Source organism: Polypterus senegalus, chromosome 9 (genome assembly GCF_016835505.1).
Source record: "Polypterus senegalus isolate Bchr_013 chromosome 9, ASM1683550v1, whole genome shotgun sequence".
Lineage (NCBI taxonomy): Eukaryota > Metazoa > Chordata > Cladistia > Polypteriformes > Polypteridae > Polypterus > Polypterus senegalus.
The window spans coordinates 126,319,482-126,344,310 of record NC_053162.1 but is presented as its reverse complement, the minus strand read 5'-3'; the positions used below and the strand labels follow the sequence as shown (position 1 = coordinate 126,344,310).

Genomic DNA, 24,829 nt, shown 5'->3' with positions numbered 1-24,829 from the left:
TTTCAATTCTACCTTCTGGGAAGCACTACTGGACCCTCACCACTTGTTTCACCAACTTCAGGGGAAGCTTCTTTCCCAGGGCATTAGGTCACTGAATTCTTAGTAGAATCCTGCCCTGAGTATTGCATCCACCTGCTGGCTTATGTGTAATTGTACTGTGCGTTTTTGCCTTACTTATTTTTATACTTTTGTATTATTTACCATATTTATTTATTCATTTATTTGTGCTGTTTATTTATTTTTTCATTTACTTATCCTCTGGTACTTTTGTTTATTATGTTTATTTAAACATTACCGCCACTGTGGCGTAAAAATTTCACTATTCTCTTGCAGTGCATGTGATTATAAAGATCTCTAATCTAATTTAAGGAATATTATTTAATGCTTTACAGATTCCTGTACATTCAATTAGTTATAATTGTCAACAGACAATTATTTATTTGTAACACTTTGTAGAAAATTTATTAATAATTAAACATTAACAAACTTTACATAAGCTCCTTAGATCATCACAAATCATTTATATATTTATTAGTTGCAGATTTTTTGCAGTACTTATGCACCCAGGGCTAACATACAGTAGCCAGTTAACCTAATCTATACATTTTTGTTAAATTGGGAGAAACTGTGCACAGATAGCAGGCAGGTACTGGATTTGAGCATACGTCCTTGGATCACTGAGGCAGCAATATTAACCACCTCATCTCTGTACAGTGTGGTATATTCAAATGATTGTAACATTACTTGTTAATATGAAGGATTCACAGGGTTATATGCTAAATATGCAATATTGAGAGAAATGTGTCTCAGTTATGCCACATCAGATCACTCCAAAGTGATGTTTTGTTAGCAGGTCACATTGCGGAGATGAAAAAAACACTTTACTGATATTTGTAAGTGTCATGAGGACCGAAAGAATTGTATGTTAATGTCTTGTTACATAATAGTTAACGAGTGTTAGATGCATTTTTGCAGTACTTAGTATTATCCATATGTGATTGGTAATAGTATTATCATTCTCAAAACAGAGAGAAGAATGTTATAGACATTTTTATAATAACACCCAAAACCCAACATTTTATAGTAATGTTTGATAGTTGTTTCTCAGATATTAACAGGTAAGTACTGTATATGTTCACTTATTTGGAGCCAAGTTGAAATCATTTAATATGGGTGTTGCACTAAGGGTGCATCTCGACTCTTCTGTTGTCCAAGACTTTAATGGACAGTATATTAAAGCACAGCTGGGGATTTTCATTGAATCCAGTAGTAGGACTTAAAGGCTGCTTCTGTGCTGTTTGCAGATGATGCTTTCTCCTTGGCCTCTTAGGACTGTGATTTCCAGTCTGCACTAGAACAGTTCACAGCTGAATGTAATGTGGGTATCTTACCCAAGCAAGGAGTCCAAGTACCCCATGGTCTAGTTTATGAGTGAGGGTAACAGTAATTCTGAGATTGACCAATGAAATGGCAGCAATTGAACCTGACAAATAAGGTTAAAGAAAAGGCTAACTCCACAGATTAAATTGTTGATTTACCAGTCAGTTTACATCACTATCCTCACGTAAGGTCATGAGCTCTGATTAGTGTCTGAAAGATGAAGAATACATGTAAAAGAGGTCGAAGTGATGTTCTCATGCAGGGAGGCAAGGCTCATTTATTGGGAGAAAATGAGAACCTGAGCGATACACGAGGGCCTTGGGCTAGAACTGCTGCTTCTCCAAATTGAGTGGAACCAGTTGAGGTGGTTTGGGCATGAAGTTAGGATTCCCACTTAGAGTAGTCTGTGGGGCAGATCCAGTACATACAAGAGGAATTATTTCTCTCAGCTGTCCTGGAGAATTTGATTTGTCACCAAATGCTTGAGGAAATTGTTTTCATATATTTTAAAAATCATTTATTTCTGCATTAATATTCAATATAGCTTTTTCATTGTATTTATAAAAATGTTATCAAAGATAAATCCAGTGATCATAATATTGTAAGTTTCATTATGAGATGGCAGATCAGATTTGCAAAAGGTAAAACTATTAAATTTAATTTCTGAAAGAAAAACCTCAGACTTTAAAGAAGTAAACTTAAAAAACTATCGAGAGGTATAGAAGGCAGAGAAGAAACAGTAAAGTTTACTTCATTTATTTCTTTTATAAAAACACATATTTCAATACTTGACCCTGTAGTTAGGATATAGCGGTTTGGATAATGGATGGATGGATGGATGGATGGATTCAAGTCTAGAGTATTGAGAAAAAAGCATAAGCCATATCTGGGGCATAAATGGGGCACCTGTCTATCACATTCAAGTTCAAGTTTATTATCAAAAATACAGTGGGATGAAATTGCATTACTCAAGACCAGAAAATGTGCAAAAAGGGAAAGATAAAAAACATAAAAAAGTAAACCAAGACAGTGCTAAATTCCCAAAGTCCAACCAGTATTTATGTAAAATAGTCAATTAAATACTACAGCTAAAAATAAATAACTATATGTATAAAAGCTGGTTTGGTATGTGCATATTACCATCTTATTGCCTGTGGAAAGAAGTTATTGCACAGTCGGCTATTCTTGATTTACCAGATGACAAGAGGTGTTGGGAGTTTCTCACAATGCAGAGGGCTTTCTTCTTGCCTCTGTCCTTAAAAAATGCTGTCAATGAAGGGTAGAGAGACCCTGATAACCCACTCAACCATCCTCACCAAACATTGCAGAGTCTTCACATGGCATATTCACTTCCAGGGTCAGATAACAGATACCAATAATCTTCGGACACATGTTTTTAGGTTGTGGGGGGACAGATCTTACTAAGCAGGGAGTGACCAAAATGGCATTCAAGCTCTGATCCCTCAGGCTGTGAGGCTGCAGTGCTCTTACAATGTGGCCTGTATGTCTGGTGATATTAATGTAAACATTTTTGGATTCATTTCAATTCTATCCTAAACTCTCAACTAAATAATATATTTCTTTGACACATTGAAGTGTATCTCCTTCTTGACTTTAAGTTGCATTTCAGTGCTCTTCTCTACAGAACAATTCATAAAACTGAGCTTGCTGCCAGAGATCTGGGATTGAAAAAGGAAGTAATCTCTCATGCTTTGTAACTATGCAAAGTGCTCACTGTCCCAAATGATCTTCAAGACCTTGTGGTTTACATTCTGAGCTTTGTAAAATGAAAGCTCCAGGTGCATGACTAGACTGCTTATCGCTTATAAACCTGTGGTGCTAATTCAATGGATGCATTTAATTACATTAGTGTTCTAGGGAGATACAAAGCTCTATTCTCCTTGAGCTCTCATTCAGGTCATGACGTGTGCTCCTTGGAACTCCCAGCTGCATACGGCTTTTATTCTACATGCACATATTCCAAACTGAAATGAATCTTTTGTCTTTACCTCATTTTTTGAAACAGACTATTTTACTTAGACATTTTCCAGTTTTTACTTTGTCTTGCATGATTAAGGGCAGCTTTTGCATTATAATAGTTATGGAGCACTGCAATAATGTCATAATGGCACTTTTTAATGGTGTAACTCAAATTGAATAAACTAAAAGCATTCCTCTAATCCTCAGAACAAGAAAAAAAATTTGCATAATTATGTGTTTTAAGCATCTGCAGTCTGCTGTTGATTATATTAAATACTGAAAAAGATGCACAAAAGCCTACTTAAGCAGGAGCATTATTAACAGGCTCAAATTAGGTGTCTCACTGGCAACAGAAAAAAATGCTAACTGTGACCCTTTTCATTATATATACGTTTATGTAGCTTTATTATTCGTTTAATAATTCATTTTGAGTACTTCTTTATTTTGATATAGGGTCACAAAGAGCTAGAGCCAATCTTGACATTACTGGGTGAAAAATGGGGTGCAACCTTAAAGATGATGTCAGTCCATTGTCAGGCACACACGCTCACTAGTTTAGAGTTGATAGCTAACCTACTCTGCATGTCAGTGATATGCGGAAAAAAACGAGGCAGGGCTATGGGGAAAGTGATGTCTAGGACTCTTAAAAATGTGTTACACATGAAATTAACACCAGTCACTATCTTTGAGGAGTTTTATTTGTCTCCATGTATCTTTGCTTTTTCTCTGTCACTCTAAAGATACAAGTGTTAGGTTAATGACCAATTCTAAACTGGCCTTATGTGAACATGCCCTGTGATTTACTGAGGCCATGTTGTCCTGGGTTGTTTGCTGTCTTGTGTTCAGTGCAGCCATCAACCCATGTCCCAGTTCACCGCTTGTGACTGGATAGATAGGTTAAAAGATGGATGGAAAGAGATTTTTTTTTTAATCTATAAAGCTATAAAGGTTTGGAAAAAAAGGTACATACATTCAAAAGACCGGTTCCAAATTTGAAAGACTTATGATCTTGCAACAATGTTTACTTTTGTACCAATTTTTTAATGCCTCATAAAATACATTTCTTAAACTCAATGAACTGATGCAATTTCCAGTTTTGGTTCCTGCCTTGTGTCCCAATGCTGCAGGGATAGGCTCCCATTCCACAGGACCCTGAACTGGATTACTCAATTAGAAAATGGATAGATACTTGGTTTTCAAAAACTGTTTGGTACAACTAATATGAGGCAAAGTTGTTGGGGGTTGCTTGAATAATTTGTACCTATTAACTTTATAATTTATTGTCAAACCATGAATTGTACTGAATGTGTACTAATATTTTGTTAGTCACCCTGATTAAAGCATCTTCTAAAAAATACATATATGCATATATAAATAATAATACTGTTAGAGCAGTGCCTAACACTGCTGCCTCACAGCTCTTTGTTCTCAGTCCTCCATTCAGTCACTGCCTGTCTGAACTTTCACATTCTCCCTGCATCTATATAGGCTTTCTGTGGATTCCTTGCTTTCTTCTTATAACCTAACAACAGACATTAAGAAGGCTAACAGAATGTTAGGTTATATAGCACGATCTGTGGAGTACAAGTCCAAGGAGGTTATGCTCAACCTTTATAATGCACTGGTGATGCCTCATCTTGAGTACTGTGTGAAGTTTTGGTCTCCAGGCTACAAAAAGGACATAGCAGCGCTAGAAAAGGTCCAGAGAAGAGCGACTAGGCTGATTCCAGGTCTACAGGGGTTGAATTATGAAGAAAGATTAAAAGAGCTGAGCCTATACAGTTTAAGCAAAAGAAGATTAAGAGGTGACATGATTGAAGTGTTTAAAATTATGAAGGGAATTAGTACAGTGGATCGAGAACAAGGGGACACAGTTGGAAACTTGTTAAGGGTATTTTTGCACAAATATTAGGAAGTCTTTCTTTACAGAAAGAATGATAGACACTTGGAATAAGCTACCACGTAGTGTGGTAGACAGCAAGACGTTAGGGACTTTCAAAACTCGACTTGATGTTTTCTTGGAGGAAACAAGTGGATAGGACTGGTGAGCTTTGTTGGGCTGAATGGCCTGTTCTCGTCTAGATTGTCCTAATGTTCCTAATGTCCTAATATTAGGTTTATTAGTGTCTCTATAATGGCTATGTAAATGTACCCTTAGTTGATCTCGTGTTTGATCTAGGACAGGTTCCAGCCTTGTGCCAGGGCTGTCAAGCTCAAATTGGACTACTCACATCCCTGTAATGAAGAAATAGATTTAAAAATTAAATGGGTAAATAATATGGTAATTCTAAATGGCAATTAGATGTCATTAAAATATTTCATATAATATGGATTTTTAAAATCACACCTCAATCACTAACATTTATAGTTATTCTTTTTATAAATATTTAACCTTTACAATGGCTATACCTGGGGAAATCTGCCCTAATTTACAATAAAGCTCCCTTTGCTATAAGTCATGTTCAGCTAAATTATGAATCCACAGTTTACCTAATCTGCTGTCTGCCATTTTCCAGTAAATTACATTCCACATTTCTATATTTCTACTTGAAAGAGATGTCATTTTCAAAGTGCAAAATTCTAAATGTTCCATTGATGTACTTCCCTGGTAGCATATTGGCTGTTGCGTTTTTCTAGTCATGTTCTGCCAGACTTGGCTGCAGTTCTCAAGACTACTTTAGATGCTAGTTGTGTGATATCATCCCTAGTCACCCTGATTCTGGTAATTGAGCTTTTTTAAGTTAGGAGGCTTATAAAATATGAAGAGCACAGAATCATTTATCCTGAAAAATATTTGAGTGTGAGGGCAGGAAAGTGATCTGGTAGATTCTGGTGTCTTGCCTTTGGCTTTGCTCTTTCCCATTTTATTAATATAACATATTGACCTTGAGTTTTTAAATGTATATTTTAGGTTTTTCTTTACCTTTTTTATTGGTCCTCTTCCATATGGCAGTGACAATCAGAAATACAACCACTGATACCGTAAACCCTGCCCACAGGCTGCCAGGTAGGACCCAGGATGGCACTGAAAAGAGCAAACAGAATTGAAAAGCTTTGGCAATAAAAATCAGCTAATTAAACTCATTTTGGTCATATTAATTTCATTGTGGGTCAAAGTGCTTCTTTAATATTTTGTGTCTCTGTTATTTGTTTTAATGGTATCTTCACTGTGGCTATTTTAGCCATTTAAAACAGCTATTTGTAAGAAGTATTCTGGTTTGAGAACATACACGTGTACTTTTGAACCAGAAATGCCATAAATGATTGCTCAGTCATGTAAGCATTTGACATGGCACAACACAGTTTCAGAACTATTCTTTTTTTTTTTAACAAACGTCATTGTAGCCAAAGACAGTAAAGTGGTATAGTGGGTAGTGCTGCCACCTCAAAGGTCTGGCATACTGGGTTTGAACTCCATGCCCAAACATTCTCTGTGTGGATTTTCCATGTTCTGTCCATATCTGCATAGAGTTTTCCTTCAGGTTATCTGGTTTTCCACCCACATCCCTAAACGCATGCAGGTTAGGTTAACTGGCAGTCTTAACATTTGTGTGTCCTGCATTGGACTGATGCTGTTCCTGCCTTGCTCCCAGTGCTGCTGGAACACATTTTGGCCCCTTTGACATTGAATTGTATTAGGCAAGCTTGAAAATGTGATTATGTCATGACAATCAAAAAAGGGATTTCATGTGTAAAATCATGTCATGCCATACATAGGACATGGCATGGGCAGCACTGGCCTGTACAACACCAGAAATACAGTGGCTATTAAAATTATTATTGGACGAACATTCACAGGGGGAGATTCAAATTTACAATGCCTGTCTTAAATGTCAAATGTTCAGCTTAGGTTAGGTAGACTTTATTCCCCCAAGGGAGAAATTTGGTTGCTGCAGGAATGCACAAACATAAAACATTAAGCCGCTGATTGAAGAAATAAGGCAAGAGATGAGAAGTGATTTTCATTTCTGCAATCAGAGCACATACCAAGGACCTGAATGGTTAAGAATATTGAATTCTAACAGTACACAAAAATAAGGTCATTATAGCCCTTATAGTCACTATAGTTCAAAATGTGTGCAGCACTTGAACAAAAGGTTTTTAAATCTATTGCTTTTGAGTCTTTGAAATCTTTACATTTTTTGTATGAAAATGTGCTATACAAATAAATGTTGTTGTTGTTGTTGTTTAATCTGTTGGCAACAAATGTGAATTTGGAAACAGAAGTTATCTTTCTTTTTAATCTGTCTATCATGCAGCGCAGTGAAAAGGACTGCTGTAAATGAATACATTTGGCAATGTTGTTGAAATTGTATTTGTTCTTATTAGGAAGAAACCAGACAATTTCAAATTTCATATATAAGTAAATGTCTATTTTAAAAAATTCAGTTTCCTAAGGATGAAGAGAGTTTCTTACTGAATTGTTCTACATTCAGATCAAAAGTCAGCTTCCAATAATTGTCCTTAAATATATGAAGTCTTCCATCATCTTTACAGTGTGTCCTTTAATTATTTTTGAGAGAGGAGAAGGAGAGGGATATCAACATTCTACAGCCATATTGGAATATTTAGCTGTAAAAATGACACTACTGAACAAAAATATCAACAGGTTTATTACTGTGCAACTTATCATATGAAAGACTAGCAATTGACAGTCTTCCTGAATTTCCAAGACATGCCCATCTTTATATGAATTTCAGAAGTATTGTACACAATAAACAAAAACAAAAACAAATAGAAGTCTCAAGGTGATCCACTGTATTCTGTTAAGTTAAAAAAATCCAGGATCCAGCCAATCATCTTACAGTCCAAATGGAAATGATCAATTTCAAGTAAATTATGTGGCTGGATAGTAAAAGTAGATAATGAATCAATAAATATGTTTTGGAAGCTTCTGAGTGTTCTTACAGTAGATGCAGAAGAGTGTCAAAAGCATCTAGACCTTGTAATAGAGTTTCTTCTTCTTCTTTTGGCTGCTCCCGTTAGGGGTCACCACAACGGATCATCCGCTTCCATATCTTTCTGTCCTCTGCATCTTGTTCTGTCACACCCATCACCTGCATGTCCTCTTTCACCACATCCATAAACCTTCTCTTAGGCCTTCCTCTTTTTCTCTTACTTGGCAGCTCCATCGTTAGCATCCTTCTCCCAATATACTCAGCATCTCTCCTCTGCACATGTCCAAACCAACGCAATCTCGCCTCTCTGACTTTGTCTCCTAACTGTCCAACTTGAGCTGATCCTCTAATGTACTCATTTCTAATCCTATTAATCCTCTTCACACCCAGTGCAAATCTTAGCATCTTTAACTCTGCTACCTCCAGCTCTGTCTCCTGCTTTCTGGTCAGTGTCACCGTCTCCAACTCATATAGCATAGCTGGTCTCACTACCATCTTGTAGACCTTTCCTTTCACTCTTGCTGATAACCATCTGTCACAAATTACTCCTGGCACTCTTTTCCACCCATTCCACCCTGCCTGCACTCTCTTTTTCACCTCCATTCCGCAATTTCCTTTACATAGTGAATTGGGATGAGATTTGAACTCAAGACTCAATTAAATGATGAGCAGGAATGAAAGCTACATTCCTCCCTGAGTAGATCAGACCATCCCTGTTATGCACTTCTTAGTGGTTAATACCTGTGTCCAGTAAACTTTTAAACAGACATCTAATCTAAGAAGAGATTAAGACATGGTTGGGCCATACCTCCTGGTTTCACGAGGACTAGGCTGCACAAAGTGTCAATGGTACTGTTTCCAGGAATTCTTGTGATCTGTCCAATTTCTGTGCAACTGATAGGAGGAAGAAATACAAGTGTGAACGATAGTGTAACATGAATTATTACGTTCAGAAAAAACGTTCAGGCTACTATAACAAAGGCCACATTTATTTATTCACATATGCTCTCAGTAAAAGTGCACTACTCTTATCAAAATTCCTTGGATAAAATCTTGGATTTTCTTAATTTTAAAAGATTTGTGTATCTTTTGTGACATTATTCATTATTGATGCCAGATTAATTAAACAATATGTACTATTACTATATACTATCTGCTAAAAATGTTCTTTTTATTTACTTCCTTATATTTTTCTCAGCAGTTAAAATTACCCTCTGTTAATAACATATTTTTATTAAATCCATTTTTGATACTGTTGTATCTTGTTTCAGTCATGTTAACTGGATCTTATGCTAGCATCACTGGGTATAAAGAAGGAACCGGCTTTGGGCAAGGAGCTAGTTCATCACAACTACACTCCAATTAATGTAGTATTTTTATTTTGGGAGTTTAAAACTGCAATCTGGAGAAAGATTTGTGGAGACATGGGGAGAACCCGCAGAAACAAGGCTGTTCTTCCTGCAGTTGTGACGCAGCGGTGCTAATCACAGTGCAGGAACTAACAATGGACGGGATACTAGCCCTTTGCACAAAACAATATTCTTGCACAGTTTTAAATCATTTCTAAATTAATAGTTTAATTAGTTTGCTTTTATTAATGTTGCAATTTTCAGTCCAGATATCAACACTAATTACATTTTCCCATACAGTCATGAAAATGTATTGAATTGTGCATTTTTATTTTCCTCTAATAACATTCATTAAAAAAGATCTCTAAATTTTGTTACATAATATAATGCAATGCTGTTTAGAGTATGTAAAAACTCCTAAACGCTTTATTCTTATTTTCCCCTAAATTGGAATACAAATGAAGCTAGATTAGTGTCACATTGATTGATGAGAAGCATCTTGAAGCATCTCAAAGCATCTCTCCACTAACACAGACAGGCATGAGCATGTAAACTAACAAAATGAAGCAATTTCAAATTAGAAATTATAACAAAGTAATGTTTATTTCCAAGCAAATGGCTAGAGGGTGACAAAATCCTAATCCTAAAATGTGCCCCGCAGGTGGTACTGCGATTCTGCACTACTTTAATTATGGTCTAGCTATACTATTATTATCAAGCTAATACTGATATTAAATTGAAATCTTAATGTATGACATTAATGTTTGGTGTTTTTAAATGTATTCTGTGTACAGAAAATGACTGTATAATGCTAGGCATTTTCAAATCACAGAATTTGTTAATGATCTTGTGAAAGATGAGTTTTAGATCACTCTTTAATGTATAGTAAATTATTTGAGAAGGAGTCTTAAAATACTTTTTATAATGCCTTTTTCATATTGTAGTTCAGTGTGTCCCAAAATGCATCATTGACTGATCATGCATTGTTTACTTTGATGTTTCTGACACAAGGAGCTACAGTACTGAGATACATTAAGGTAAAGACAGACATTTTAACAGAGCAGAAACCTACTTAGTATGCATTTGGCATGAAGAATGAGTGTCAGTCACATTGGAGAAGGTCCCTGGAGGACATGGCTTGCACTCTGTATTAGACCACCATGTAGCTGCAAAACAAAACACTAAAATTACATATTGTGAGGTAAAATGAAAGAAGTAAAAAGACTGATTTTTAATAGACTGACCATTTTTGGTCACTCCAGCACCAGGACCACATTTTGTTACAGGAGAGCAGTGTTCACATTGCTCTTGAACTTGATGATCGCAGTAGAAGCCTGCTTGACATTGGCATGTGGTGTCCGCGGTCAATGTGCAAGGAGACAAAGTCTCAAGATGACTCTCTGTGGGATGATGCAGAGAATAAGGCTGAGGAAGCAGATCTTAAACTAATAAATCAGACCTCTAACTCATTACTGCTTAAAGGAATCATCAATATATAAATCCCCTTCCCCTCTTTAAACTCTTCTAGCACCAGAGTAACCTCATTTGTAATGGAAGTCTGTAGATATTCAGCTGCCCGATGCTAACTTCTCATGGAACTTACTCAGTTCACAGAGTTTGCAGGCCACACAACGTTTTGCATAGCTGTCTGATTCCAGGTATTCTCCATTGCTGCAGTTTACACACTTTGTAGGTCTGTTTTCTGTGCAGTCTTCAAGTACACGCTGTCCTGTAAATAAAACAGAAATTGTATAATGATACTTTACATTTAATAATTAGTGATGTCATGTGAAAAGCCTCTGTAGCAAGAAATATGTTTTAAATGGATATGCGGTAATCACTGTAATTATTATACTTCATCCAGGATTACATCCCTGGCTCAGGTATTTATTTAATTATTATTTATTTATTTGTTGTTTTTCAAATATTATTTGTTTGTTAAATTATTCTGATTTTGGTTTGTTCATATCTTATGTATTAATTATTGTTAGCTTTATTTTTCATTTAATTTTGCTGCTTATTTGTATTTTTAGAAATGAGTACAAAGTCAGAGAAGCAAGATTGTGCTGGTTTGGATATGTGCAGAGGAGAGATGCTGGGTACATTGGGAAAAGGGTGTTAAAGATAGAACTGCCAGAAAAGAAGAAAAGAGGAAGGTCTAAGAGAAAGTTTATGGATGTGGTGAGAGGACATGCAGGTGATGGGGGTAACAGAGCAAGGTGCAGAGGACAGGGAGATATGGAAGTGGATGGTCCGCTGTTGGCACCCCTAAAGAGGGAGCAGCTGAAAAAAGAAGAAGATTTGTGTTTTTTTATCTACCCTGTCTCCTGTAAGTGGAGCCTAATTTTGCATATGGGGAACTGACCCTTCCAAGTATATGAGGAGTCTATCATTGTTTTTTTTCATTCCTGCTCTTGTTGTGTGTTATTTTTTGATGAGTGGAATTCTTGGTTTTTAAAGCCTTTTAAGGTACTGTTCTGGATTTGGTGTTTGGGTCTGTTTGCTTCTGGGTTTTGATGCTAGGCAAAATCTATTTTGACCCTACCTCATTTGTAAAAAATTTTTGAATTATTTTTTAATAAACATTTAAATATAAAATGACTCTGTTTAAGTTTGTATATTGACCAAAGGTTTTCCTCTCCTCCTTAATGTGGGTATGTTGTTATTAAAAGTGTTTGCCCAATTTTTAAATCTGTGCAAAGCAAAGGCAAGCCTGCCTTTTGAATTTGGGGCTAGGCTGCTTGAAGTGGTGAGGCCTGCTCCTTTTTGGCAGATTAGTGGACAGAGCTGCTTAGGACTGCACTCCTTTTTTTGAGCTTTGTGTGTTACAGAATCACAACATCAATAAACTGTGCACATGGATAAATGATAAAAGCTTGGAAAAGACATGACTAAAAATAGTTGAAAGTCTAAATACAGCCAACTGCTAAGAAAGCTGAGTCTTACAATCGTGGAACATGCCTTGGGTGATCTGCCAGTTGATTTTTATGGTTCAGTCATGTCTGTATAGACAACCTGATGGTTTTAATTTGAGATATAAGAGAAACCCAGGTCCTCTGTAAAAGATCATGTAAGAATAAGTAAATAGAAAATTAATAGAGCAATAGTTCAATGCAAACCCTGAAATATTTTGAAAAATAAATTATACAGTTCACAGAAAAAATATAGAGTGAATATCAAATGTCTACACCAACTTACTGAAATTTCAGCTATTGCTGGTGTACAAGCTGTAATAAAGACAAATCAGATCAGACCTTTTTTATTTTTCAAAAATATCTTTCATCTAATATTAAAGTTATAAAAATAGATAATTTTTACACTAAATGTTTTAAAATAGAACACCTTCACGTCTGATCTTTATCTGTGAGACTATTTTTCGATGTACTTCTACTTTCCTTTTACATCTTTATAAATGTGCATATCCAGCTGATTAGCGATTCTGTTTTGGCCCTGTGTGAGTAAAAATGAATGCCTGATGTGGCCTTGTGATGGACTTGCATTCTATCCAGTGCTGGTTCTTATCACACACCTATGAGCCCCTTGACATCCCTTTTGGTTACCCAGTGGTTATTCCACAGGAGTGATGTGAAGAGGGGTGTGGGACATAAATTAGGCAGTTTGGATGGTGCTTTGCTATAGAATTGTGTTACACAACACATCATCTTTTATCCCTGGTATGGCAGTTTGTAATTTTATCTAAACTTGAATGAGTAGTCTTTTGACTTAATTGCTGGGTATGTTACGAATGTAACCATTTTTAGTCTCTATTTGGATTTCATGTTTTTTGTCCATCCCCCATTTTGATTTTTGATTCTACGGGTGCCCTTTTTGTATTTTTTCATCGAATTCTTCTTTGTTCAATATTTGACCTCAGGTTTTTGTTTTGGATTTGTTCTCTGTATTACAGGCTTGTTTAAGTAAACACTAATTATTTTTTCCAACATATCTGCTCCTTCTGTGACTCATTATTAATCGGTACAAATAGTGTGGTAGATCCTGTTAACTATATTTTATGGGACAGCACATTTTCCTACAGCCATGTAAATGTTTTTTTTTCAAGCATGGAATCCAATTATGAAAACCTGCTCTGCATTTGCTCCAGCATCTGTAAATGCACCAGGACCGATTGCTGCCAGCATAGGCTCTGACTTCTGTGAGACAATATATTGCATTAACCCACGTGAGAATGTTAGGTGAAAAGCTTCTGCATGGAAAAAATTAAAAAAGACTTGCATAGATGGTCAACCCTTCATCTCACACTAGCTGGAAGAATTAACACTGTTACGATGAATATTCTTCCTAAGCTCCTTTTTTTATTTCAAAACATCCCAATATACATTAATAAATCATTCTTTAAGCAATTAGATTCAACAATAACCTCATTTATTTGGAATTCAAAACATCCACGCATCAAAAGAGCGACCCTACAAAGACAAAAGGCAGAAGGCGGCATGGCTCTACCTAACTTCCAGTTTTATTACTGGGCAGCAAATATACAGGCGATAAGAACCTGAACACAAATAGAAGAACATACACAGGCTTGGACCGCAATAGAAGTAAAATCCTGCAGTACTTCTTTGTATTCCCTGCTATGCGCTCCAATAAACATACATTATCGGCAATACACAAATAACCCAATTGTGCTCCACTCACTTAGAATCTGGAACCAATGTAGAAAGCATTTTAAGACGGAGAAACTTCTATCTGTGACACCTCTGCAAGAGAACCATCTCTTTCAACCTTCACAAACATGCAGTTTTAAATATCTGGAAAAAATTTGGAATTAACTTGCTTAGAGATCTTTATATAGACAACGTCTTTGCTCCCTATGAACAATTACATTCCAAATTTAACATTCCAGCTACACATTTCTTTCACTATCTTCAAATCAGGAACTTTGTTAAACAGAACCTTCCAGATTTTCCTCATCTTGCACCCTCATCCATGCTGGAAAAATATTGCTCAATCTCAAGGAGTTAGACTCCATCTCTGCAATATATAAAATCATTTTACAATCCCTCCCTTTCAAAGATCCAAGAGGACACTGGGAAAAAGATCTCTCAATTAATATATCAGAAGAGGAGTGGAAAGTAGCAATGCAGAGAATTCACTCAAGCTCCATATGCGCAAAGCATACAATTATACAACTTAAAATTATTTATCGAGCACATCTGTCTCAACTAAAACTCTCCAAAATGTATCCAGGGCATAATCCAACCTGTGAACGCTGCAAACTAGCCCCAGCCTCACTGGGTCACATGTTCTGGGCCTGCACCAAATTAACATTATTCTGGACAAAACTTTTTAATTACCTTTCAGATAGCCTTGGATTCACAATCCCTCCTAACCCATTAACAGCTGTGTTTGGGGTTCTTCCAGAGGGCTTAAAGTGGAGAAAGACAAACAAATTGTGATTGCATTCACTACACTTTTGGCACGCAGACTTATTCTGATAAACTGGAAGAATCCAAACTCTCCTCTTTTAAGTCAGTGGGAAACTGATGTGTTATATTATTTGAAATTGGAAAAAATCAAATACTCAGTTAGAGGATCCGTACAGACGTTTTTCAAAACATGGCAGGATCTAATCAGTAATATTTTAAAATAAGTTCATGAAGCATAGAGAATTTATTAATTTAGGTATGTTTAAAAGCTGTAAAATTTTGATGCCGTTTGGCTTGCTCTCTCACTCAAGGGTGGGGATCGATCTGTTCTTAACTCTATTTTTCTTTTTGTAAAAACTTGATTGCTTTGTATGGAGTGTAATAAAATTAATAAAAAAAAAAAAAGAAAAGCTCTCAATATTTTGGCTGCATTAGTGTAGATATTCTCCCATTTTCAAGGGTGCTTTCATATTTAAGGAACGTATCTGGCTCTGATGGAGTCTCGCCTGGTAGTGTTAGACATTGTGCAGATAAGTTAGCACCTGTCTTCACTGACATATTCAACACCTCCCTGCTGCTGAACAAAACTATGGACTGCTTTAAGGTAGCTACTATCATTCCAGTTCCCAAAAGGGTAAAATCTCTGTATTTAAATACTATAGACCAATTGCTTTGACTTCGGTGGTTATGAAAATACTTGAACGTCTTATGCTTTTCTACCTAAAGTCCATCACTTACCCTGTCCTTGACCTGCTTCATTTCACATATAGGGCAAATTGTTCAGTAGAGGATGCAGTTATTTATACCTCAACTATATTCTTCATCTGCGGTAGGCTGGCGCCCTGCCCAGGGTTTGTTTCCTGCCTTGCGTCCTGTGTTGGCTGGGATTGGCTCCAGCAGACCCCCATAACGCTGTAGTTAGGATATAGCAGGTTGGATAATGGATGGATGGATATTCTTCATCACCTGGACTTGCCTAACACCTATGTGAGAGTCTTGTTGGTGGATATCTACTCAGCCTTCAATACTATTGTTACGGAGTTGATTCAGAGTGAGCTAATCCAGTTAGGTGTACCTTATGGTATCTGCCAGTGGATTATAAATTTCTTGGCAGGCAGGAAGCAGTTTGTGAGTCAGGGCCCTTATATGTCGATCCAATGTCATTTAGCATAGGCTCCTCCCAAGGCTGTGTTCTTTCACCTCTTCTATTTTCACTTTATACAATGACTGCAGATCCCTGGACAAATTTGTAAAAATCCTAAGTTTGCAAAAGACACAACCATAGTGGGTCTGACTTTCAATAATAAGATGTCTTCCTATCAAAGAGACACGGACTGTATTGTAGACTGGTGTTCTTGTAACAACTTGGAGCTCAATGCTATTAAGACAGAAGGAATGAGGATTGATTTTTGTTGACAGGTCACTCACTGTCCACCTTTGCAAATTAATGGCCAGAGTGTGTCTGTGGTTCAATCATTTCAAAATCTCAAAATCAGTGGTATTCACCAGCATTCAGGACTGGAACTTCTCATAACCTTTCTGTAGTAAATGCCACATGTGTTAATTTGATGCTATCTGTTATGTTTGTCAAAAGAAAGAAGGGCAAACTAGGTATAATGGAGATGACCAGGAGGAGAAACAACAGAAAAAGAGTTGGTCCTGAGAGTCTCTCCTATCTTTCATCTACAGCAATTTGTTAAACCAAAATTCAAAGTCAAAGATTGATGAAACCAATAGTTAACACTAATAAAGAACTCAGATTTCTTTTGATTTATCTTCAAAGTAGGATGACCAGGAAGTGTATAGTGCTGATCTTTTATACCACTGTGGAGATGACATCAACACTCCACATCTCTGAATGTTATTGCTTAGCAACACCATAAAAATTAATATTCAAAAACAAAGATGGTACCGAAAGAAGACGTAAAAAATCTAAAACCATTACAAAAGGATGTCTAATCCTAAAACTAATTCCAAAATTGATCTTGGCAACCCAAAAACCCTTACATTCAGATATATAATAATCAGACTTCCAAAAGATGAGAAATTAATTTAAAAAAAAAATCTTAACACTATATCCCTGGAATGGTATTGAGAGAAATCCCAGACCACCTCCAACACCAGGTCTCAAAGCCTAAAATATACAGTATATCTATCTCCAGGTTGATGTATGTATGAGTTAGAAAACGTCTTGAGTGCTACCTCTTCTTTTTTCCACTTAAACCAACAATAAGGATGTTCCTCTTAAATTGATGACCAGGCAAGGGCAGTACTGATGAAGGAAGCTATCAATAGCTAAATGTCAGAATTTATGAAAGTAAATGGCCACTACATGCATTTTACATATTCACAAATCTCAGTGGTGGAATGGTGATGCAAGACAGGACTTATTTGTTATAAACAAGGACATCCAAGCTATCATATCTTCTTCCAGAAGACGAATTCTATATCTCAAACCATATGGAAAAGTGTGTTTTGGTCTAATAAGACCAAAATTACACCTTCCAGCTTTAATTACAAAATGAATTGTTGAAACAATGGTAACACAGAATATCACCCCAAGAACACAGTGCTTACAAGCATGGTGGTGACAGAATCAAGCTTCAGAATGTCTTCTGTTCAACCAGTACAGGGACTCTGGTTATTGCAGAAATGAAAATTAATAGCTCCAGAAAACCTATTTACATGTGCCAGAAACCTGAACTTAAGGAAGAGTTCCACTTTTAAGTATGACTATAATATGAAGCACTCAACTCAGTCATTGAAAGAATGAAAAAAAACAAGAATAACTTTGGGATAAATATGAAAAATCCAGGTGTGCTAAGTTAATAGAGACATTTTCAAATACATTTACTGCTGCAATAAAAACAAAAAGTATTTTCTTAAAAGTATGAGTTAACAGGTGTTCAAATAGGTGTAATACAAACATTTTTTGTCATAATTGGTTTAAAAAATGACTGATTTGTTGACTTAAATATTGTTCATAAGAGCTTTTTAATGGTGAGATAAGATGTGGCATAGTTTGTCTCAATTTTAGCATTTATAGCAACAAATCTTCTGATTTAAATAAAGAGCATTTGACTTGGGGAATTATATATATATATATATATATATATATATGTATACAGTGATCCCTCGCTATATCGCGCTTCGACTTTCGCGGCTTCATTCCATCGCAGATTTTAAATGTAAGCATATCTAAATAAATATCACAGATTTTTCGCTGGTTCGCGGATTTTTGCGGACAATGTGTCTTTTAATTTATGGTACATGCTTCCTCAGTTTGTTTGCCCAGTTGATTTCATACAAGGGACGCTGTTGGCAGATGGCTTAGAAGCTACCCAGTCAGAGCATGTATTACATATTAACTAAAACTCCTCAATGATATATGATGTGCTTCCCGCGCGGTGCTTGATTGTTTGCTGTTTTTCTGTCTCTCTAACTCTCTCTGCTTGACGGAGGGGGTGTGAGCAGAGGGGCTGTTCACACAGAGGCTGTTTGCCTAGAGGATACGGACGCTCCTCTAAAAATGCAGCTTTATCGCGGTGCTTCGGCATACTTAAAAGCACAAAAGCACGTATTGATTTTTTGATTGTTTGCTTTACTTTCACGCTCTCTCTCTGATATTCACTGCCCCTGACGTTTATTTCTTTGAAGAGGAAGATATAGGCCTATTTGCATTCTTTTAATTGTGAGAAAGAAATTTCATCTCTGTCTTGTCATGGAACACAGTTTAAACTTTTCACTAATGGGTGTTATTTCATGTCTAGGGGGCTCTAATAATGTTAACAGAGTGGAAGAGGTTATAAGGGCTTAACATATATAAAAATAACCATACAAACATATGGTTTCTACTTCGCGGATTTTCATCTATCGCGGGGGGTTCTGGAACACAACCCCGTGATCGAGGAGGGATTACTGTATACAGTATTGTCATACACGTGAGCATGTAAGGCAAATAAATGGACCAAAAGAAGGTAATTCCACACCAAACCAGGGGTTGGCGGGGTGCACTAAACCTTCCTTTTTTATCTCTGCAGACTGGACATGGGAAATTCTGCCTGATACAGGCCCAATGATGTCACTTCTGGTTTTGGTCCCAAGAATATCACTTCTGACCCCAAGGATGTCACTTCCGGCTCCTCCCCCAAGAACATCACTTCTGGTTCCGGTCCTCAATGACATCACTTCCACTGCCTGACTTAAATACAAGACAACTTCCTCTGTAACTTCAGTTCTGTTTTGGACTCAACTCTGTACACATCTGTGCAACTTATTTTGCCTTTTTGCAACCAGGCTTCAACTATACGAGTGGCTGCCCCAAACCTTTCTTTGTGTGTCAAGACAGTTGTGGTTGGTCAGTTATGAGAAGCACATCATAGATATGTGATACAGTTCCTGCCAAATAATACAAAGAGTATACAACACGTGTTTCATCCTAATTCTGGCTCATGAGGTGTACACACCATCCAACCGCTGATCTTCACTCTCTCTTAAGTGAACTAGCTGCTGTTGCGAAACATCAGAGGCTTACTCCTGACGAGCCCCAATTAAGGCGAAACATGTGCTGTGTATTATTTAGCAGGTACTGTATATAAATATAGTCTGTTAGGGTGGGTGCTATCACTTCATGACCCTATTATTAGGTTAAACGATACACTGGATGGATGGTTTGTTGGATTGTATGTAAACTCAGGTATTTAAATGAGAAAGAAGAATTTTGTGAAAGTTTCATGAAAGAGAAAGGCCCACTCTGGCGAAGAAAAAGCAACTCAGAATGCAACTGCAGGAAGGAATAGGCTGCTATGGGATTATAGACCCAGTGATGCATTATGCTCAGTGAAAATAGCTGGACTGGTACTATAGGAGGAAACATGAAATGTTCTTAACCTGTACTTGAAGCGAAACCAAATTAATGGTAGTACTATTTTTATGGTGATACACTAACATTAAACCAAAGTCAAATTACAAGTTCATGGGTACAGCGCTGCTAATACTTTAAGTAGAAATTTTAATAGGTGCGTGAGTTCTGGGACCACATCAAGCTACCTAAATGCTAGAGAGATAATGACCCAGCAGATGTAAGGGGTGCCTGACACCCAACCAAGAAAGAAAAAGAGGATAGAGATCTGATAACTGAAGACCAAATTGCCTGAGAGATGAAGGGCGAGAGAGGGAGAGGGAGAGGGAGAGAGAGAGAGACAGGGGCAGCAAAGATCTAGCAAGAGGGCAAGAGAATTACCTGGCTAGTAGGTGGCAGCAAACATCTACAGGTGTATATACACACATACACATATACAGTATATACTTTGTTTAAATAACATGGCAAAGAACCATGACCAGGCCAGTTCTTATATCTTCTTCAAATGACTGTGCAACTAATTGCAGCAGTACATGAAATAACTTAAGGACAGTGAGCTACCTAAAAGAGCAATATAATGAATCCATAGACTTGCTGGGCTCTTCTGCGGAGATGTTGGAGAGTCTTGAGGCAAAGATCTGGGTTGTGGAATGTTGTTTGCTACATCAATACAAGAAGTATGATAGCCAAGAAAGTGCTGCCTCTGTATCATTTTGGAAAAGCTTCTCCATTTGATAAGGTTCATTAGCCTAGAAGCACAGCTTTAAGATTATGGCGCAGTATATACATAAATGTAGCAGGCTGAGTTGCCACTCACTATAAGTGACAAGTGTGAGGCAAGACCGATGACAAGACTGGCAAAGAACAAGGCAGATCATAATGTTGTTGCAGTGCAGTCAAGAAAGGAGAGTCTCAATGCTGAGATCCAGATCTGGAAGACCGTTTGAAGCATTGTTTAAGTGAAGATGGTAGCCAAGAAATATATCTGCAACTTCATAAAAAGACTTTTACTGCTCCACATTTAATGGACAGTTAGCAGCACATAAGTGCTTTTTCAAAATGTCTGCTGAATCTCATGCTTGCTCAGTACTGAACATTCCTGCTATGCCACCTGACAATGATATATGCTGAAGACCCCTGATGATGTGCTTTTGTCACTGGCTACATAACTGCCGTGAAAGCAAAGAACAGTCTGCTGTTTCAAAGAGTTTGTGTGCCCTTTCAAGGAAAATTTAGTGGTCACCATGGAGAATGACTTTGACAGGAGGCAGTACAATGGCACTGACAAGTTGTACCAGCCTGAATCACCAACAATATGAGCTGACATTCATGCAAATTAACAGCTTCAGAGCCAGTTGCAGGGGAGCCTGCCAAAGGTATAGAAAGAATTCCAACTATATACTTTTAAGTATAGAAAGCTACTGTTAAGAACAATGTAAAGAGCAACAACCCTTTGGTATTCAGTGTCAGTGTTACAGTATATATAGTATGTTTACAATATCTATATAAATAAACTTATATGCAAGCATGCATGCTTTTTAACATCTAAGGAGCAGGCAGCCAAAAGCAATACCACAATAAAGAAACATGGCTGGGCCAGTTTTTAAATCTTCCAACTAACTGCAGCAGAACCTGAAAGAAATCAATTAACCAGAGACCCTGTCCCTTTAGGCTCCAGTCTAAATGGGAAGTTGTTAACAAATATCAGAAAAAGGAACCAAGACACAACAAAAAAGAGGAAAAGGAGGAACATGACAGCTTACAAAAAAGACTTAAAACTGCAGCTAAAAGGTCATTTATGTGACCATTTTCAAACCAACGTTTGTTTACTACGGGTAAATGAAGAAGCGAGAAAGCACAGCATCCAGAAGAAACAAGAATTCAACCCTGTCTGATATTCTGGTCCTTAAAAGGGCACTCACTCACAAAGATTAATTTAGCTTGGAGAAAATCCACATGAACAAGAAGAGAATATGCAAACTCCCTAATGGCAATGACAAAGTAGAAATCTCAATGCATTTTGAGCTTTAAGGGAACAGTAGCAAGCGTTGTGCAAAGATAACACATCTTGACAAAGCTAAAGGTGAGAGACCTGAATATTTATAAATGCAGAATATTTCTTTTTTTTATTTTAATGTGTTTGCTCATAGATAAAGATTTAATTTAGTCTGCATAAATTTGTAAGTTTTACATTAAGTTATTCTTTAGACAAACATGTTACTACTATACAGTACAATATCAATTTTAATGCAACAAAATTTGAAATCCTTCTAAAGTTGATCTCTAGATAGCCAAGTATGAAGGTTTTTATCGACTTTTATGGACCCAATTATATAAGTAGTTGTTCTCAATTATCCACAATTTCAGTCTCTCATTCATGTACAGTGTACACATAACCATAATGTCCTTATTTACTATACAAAAAAATAGTAAGGTCTGTGTGTCCAGTCCCTCAGAGCAATCTGACTGGTCAGTTGGCTTGGGTGACACAATAAAAGATGAAATGTGAGTATGAGATACACAAGGAGGAGTAAAGGCATATGACGCACACTTGGACAGTATCCATCAAAGACTCTGGAGCACGCTTTATAGGAAATGGAGCGCCAGTGAAGAGATATCCACACACATGCGAACATAGAAGAAAGGCACTGGAGTTACACGTAGGTCAAGAAATAGTAAATATTTATTAAATCTTCTGGCTAGTAAACCTATAATGTTTCAAATGCCTGCTCTCTTTTTCATTCTTTAATGGCTGGACTGTCATTTACCTGTCACTGCATTGCTTAATCTCAGTTGTACCAGGGAATAACATTTATACTGCTCCTAAGGATAATGTCTGGGCAACCACTGAAATTAACTACAGGGGCAGGGACTTCATATAAAATTCCATAGCTCTGAAATATTGCCACCTACAAAAATACACCCTGAATTCCTGATATCTGGTTAGGAAATCCAGGAAGCAATTTAGAGTGCCTACTGTGGCCTAACGAGTGCCAGCGACCTTTCTCCTCCTTTTAAGGGGTGAGGTGCCCTTGACTGCTTTCACTCTGTCTGCTCTGATTAAGTGGAATTAGGGCCAGCTCATCCATATAGGTGAACTAGGTGATTGCCTAGAGTGGCAAATGAGTAAAAGCATCTGCGGCTTAATGTACCATTTTAAACAATTATGCAAAATACTGTATTAGAAGTCTAATGGCAAAGCATGTCAGCCTACACGGTTCTCTCTCTCACTCTCAAATCATAGTGAATGGCTGAGAAATACGTCAGGTCCAGTTCGGGCTGCCCACCCGTGACTTTATAATATTGTTCAGAAAAGTAAAAGATCTTCATTTGATTTTTAAGTGCAGAATGTTAAAAAAACCAAAATTGTCTAGTTGAGAATACAAAAGAAAAAGACTCTAATGAGAGAAGCTGAAACTGATCTTAAAAAATGAAAAAAGCAGTCCTAATGAACTGGCGACAATTTCCACAGAGCAAGAACTGGTGCAGAAAATTTTACTAGAAGATGCAGATAAGATCTTGGCAGCCATGGTGTGCACAGAGCAGAAACACCTGCTTAATGAATGTAATCTCATTAATGTAATAATCCTTTTTTAAGTATTTTGTTAGCCTGATTTTTGCAGAGTTTTTTCCCCTGTAGACCTCCACTTTACGTCTGTTGACACACATAAGAAAGAGAGAATGCCCATTACTGAGGGAAGTGCATTGATGCAGGATGTATATCGAACAGTCAGTAAAACTACAGACACCTTGCAGGGTTCAAGCTGTTCTTTAGCACACTTAACAAGAGTGTAAAGTGGAAGTGTTTATTATTTATATGTTGATGCTTGTTGACTGTTATGATGCTAAGTCAAAGGAGTGTACCCCTAGAACAGCAGAATGGCATGTGCTGGCCCTGAGTGGAAGGAGGGTCCCTCCTAGTGAAGTTTCACTGGTTTCCTGTCTCACAACCTGGTGCCCATGAAAACCAAACCCCCATCCAGTCACCAGTGAGACCAGCTGTCTTAAAATACAGCCTGTGACCAGACTGTCATTACTAAGCTCGTTCTACTCTTAAATTCTTAAATTGTGTATTTCTTAGGACTTTTTATTTTAAAATTACATGTTTCAAGGAAGGTTGATTAGTAAAGATATGTCAGCAAAAAATCAACAGAAGACAAAAGGCAAACAGCATAGACATACAACAGGGTGGAATATGAAATAAAGCTGAAAAAAGACTTACCTTTAGGACATTTTTTGCAACATCGATTGCTGAGTTTCACATGAAATTCATCTTTTGAACAGTATATCATACTGAGGCAGGTCTTGCGAAAAATTGCAGCAACACACAAAAGCTCACAGCACTAAAATAAAGAAAAACTTAAACTAAACTAAATGTTCACCTTACACAGACATAAAGAGACTTCCTGCATGTAAAATGCTGGTTTTGGTGGTGCATTAATGGGTGAGGGGGGTGGGAGTTGTTGCTGAGAAACATAATAAGGTTTACGTAACAGTTGGGGAGTGGACGAGAGTAAAGTTTACATTGATCTCACCAAAATACCGTTTAGTGGGCAATCCCCTAAATTATTCAGACTAACAACACGAATGAAGTCTGTGTGAAAGGGAGAAGTTGAGGCTTTTGTGATGCTATTTATTTCATAACTGTCTTCTGTTGTTTAATTTCTCCTTCTTCCATCTTCTCACAGTTTCATGTCATAACTATACTATTGTGCTTAAACTTCTTCCACAAGCTCTCTTTTTACTGAAATATTTAAAATAAAATGTTTTACTTAGCTGAAGATGGTGTGGGAACACAGTAGTTAGCACCACTATCTTGTAGCTCTAGGGAACCAAATTCAATTTGTGGTCTACTCATATTTTTTCATGGATGTTGCCCATTCTCCCGGTGCCTACCAGACACTTAGACACTTAAGAAGTGTAGGTTAGGCTTACTGGCAACTCTCTGAATTGTGCTTGGTATGAGTGAGTATGGAA

General features: G+C 37.0%; 1 protein-coding gene across 2 annotated transcripts in view; it reads right to left on the bottom strand.

The window, feature by feature from the left end:
• LOC120535742 (tumor necrosis factor receptor superfamily member 11A) overlaps positions 1–24,247 on the bottom strand; it is a 44,906-nt gene extending 20,659 nt beyond the window's left edge. For both annotated transcript variants that reach the window (XM_039763774.1, XM_039763773.1), the window contains exons 1-6: positions 24,075–24,247; positions 11,211–11,336; positions 10,852–11,007; positions 10,680–10,773; positions 9,067–9,152; positions 6,284–6,385 (exon numbers count right to left, since the gene is read on the bottom strand). In XM_039763774.1, coding sequence (XP_039619708.1) covers positions 6,284–6,385; positions 9,067–9,152; positions 10,680–10,773; positions 10,852–11,007; positions 11,211–11,336; positions 24,075–24,144 — 634 coding nt within the window. In that variant the 5' untranslated portion in view covers positions 24,145–24,247. The remainder of the gene's footprint in view (positions 1–6,283; positions 6,386–9,066; positions 9,153–10,679; positions 10,774–10,851; positions 11,008–11,210; positions 11,337–24,074) is intronic.
• Positions 24,248–24,829: the final 582 nt, after the last annotated feature.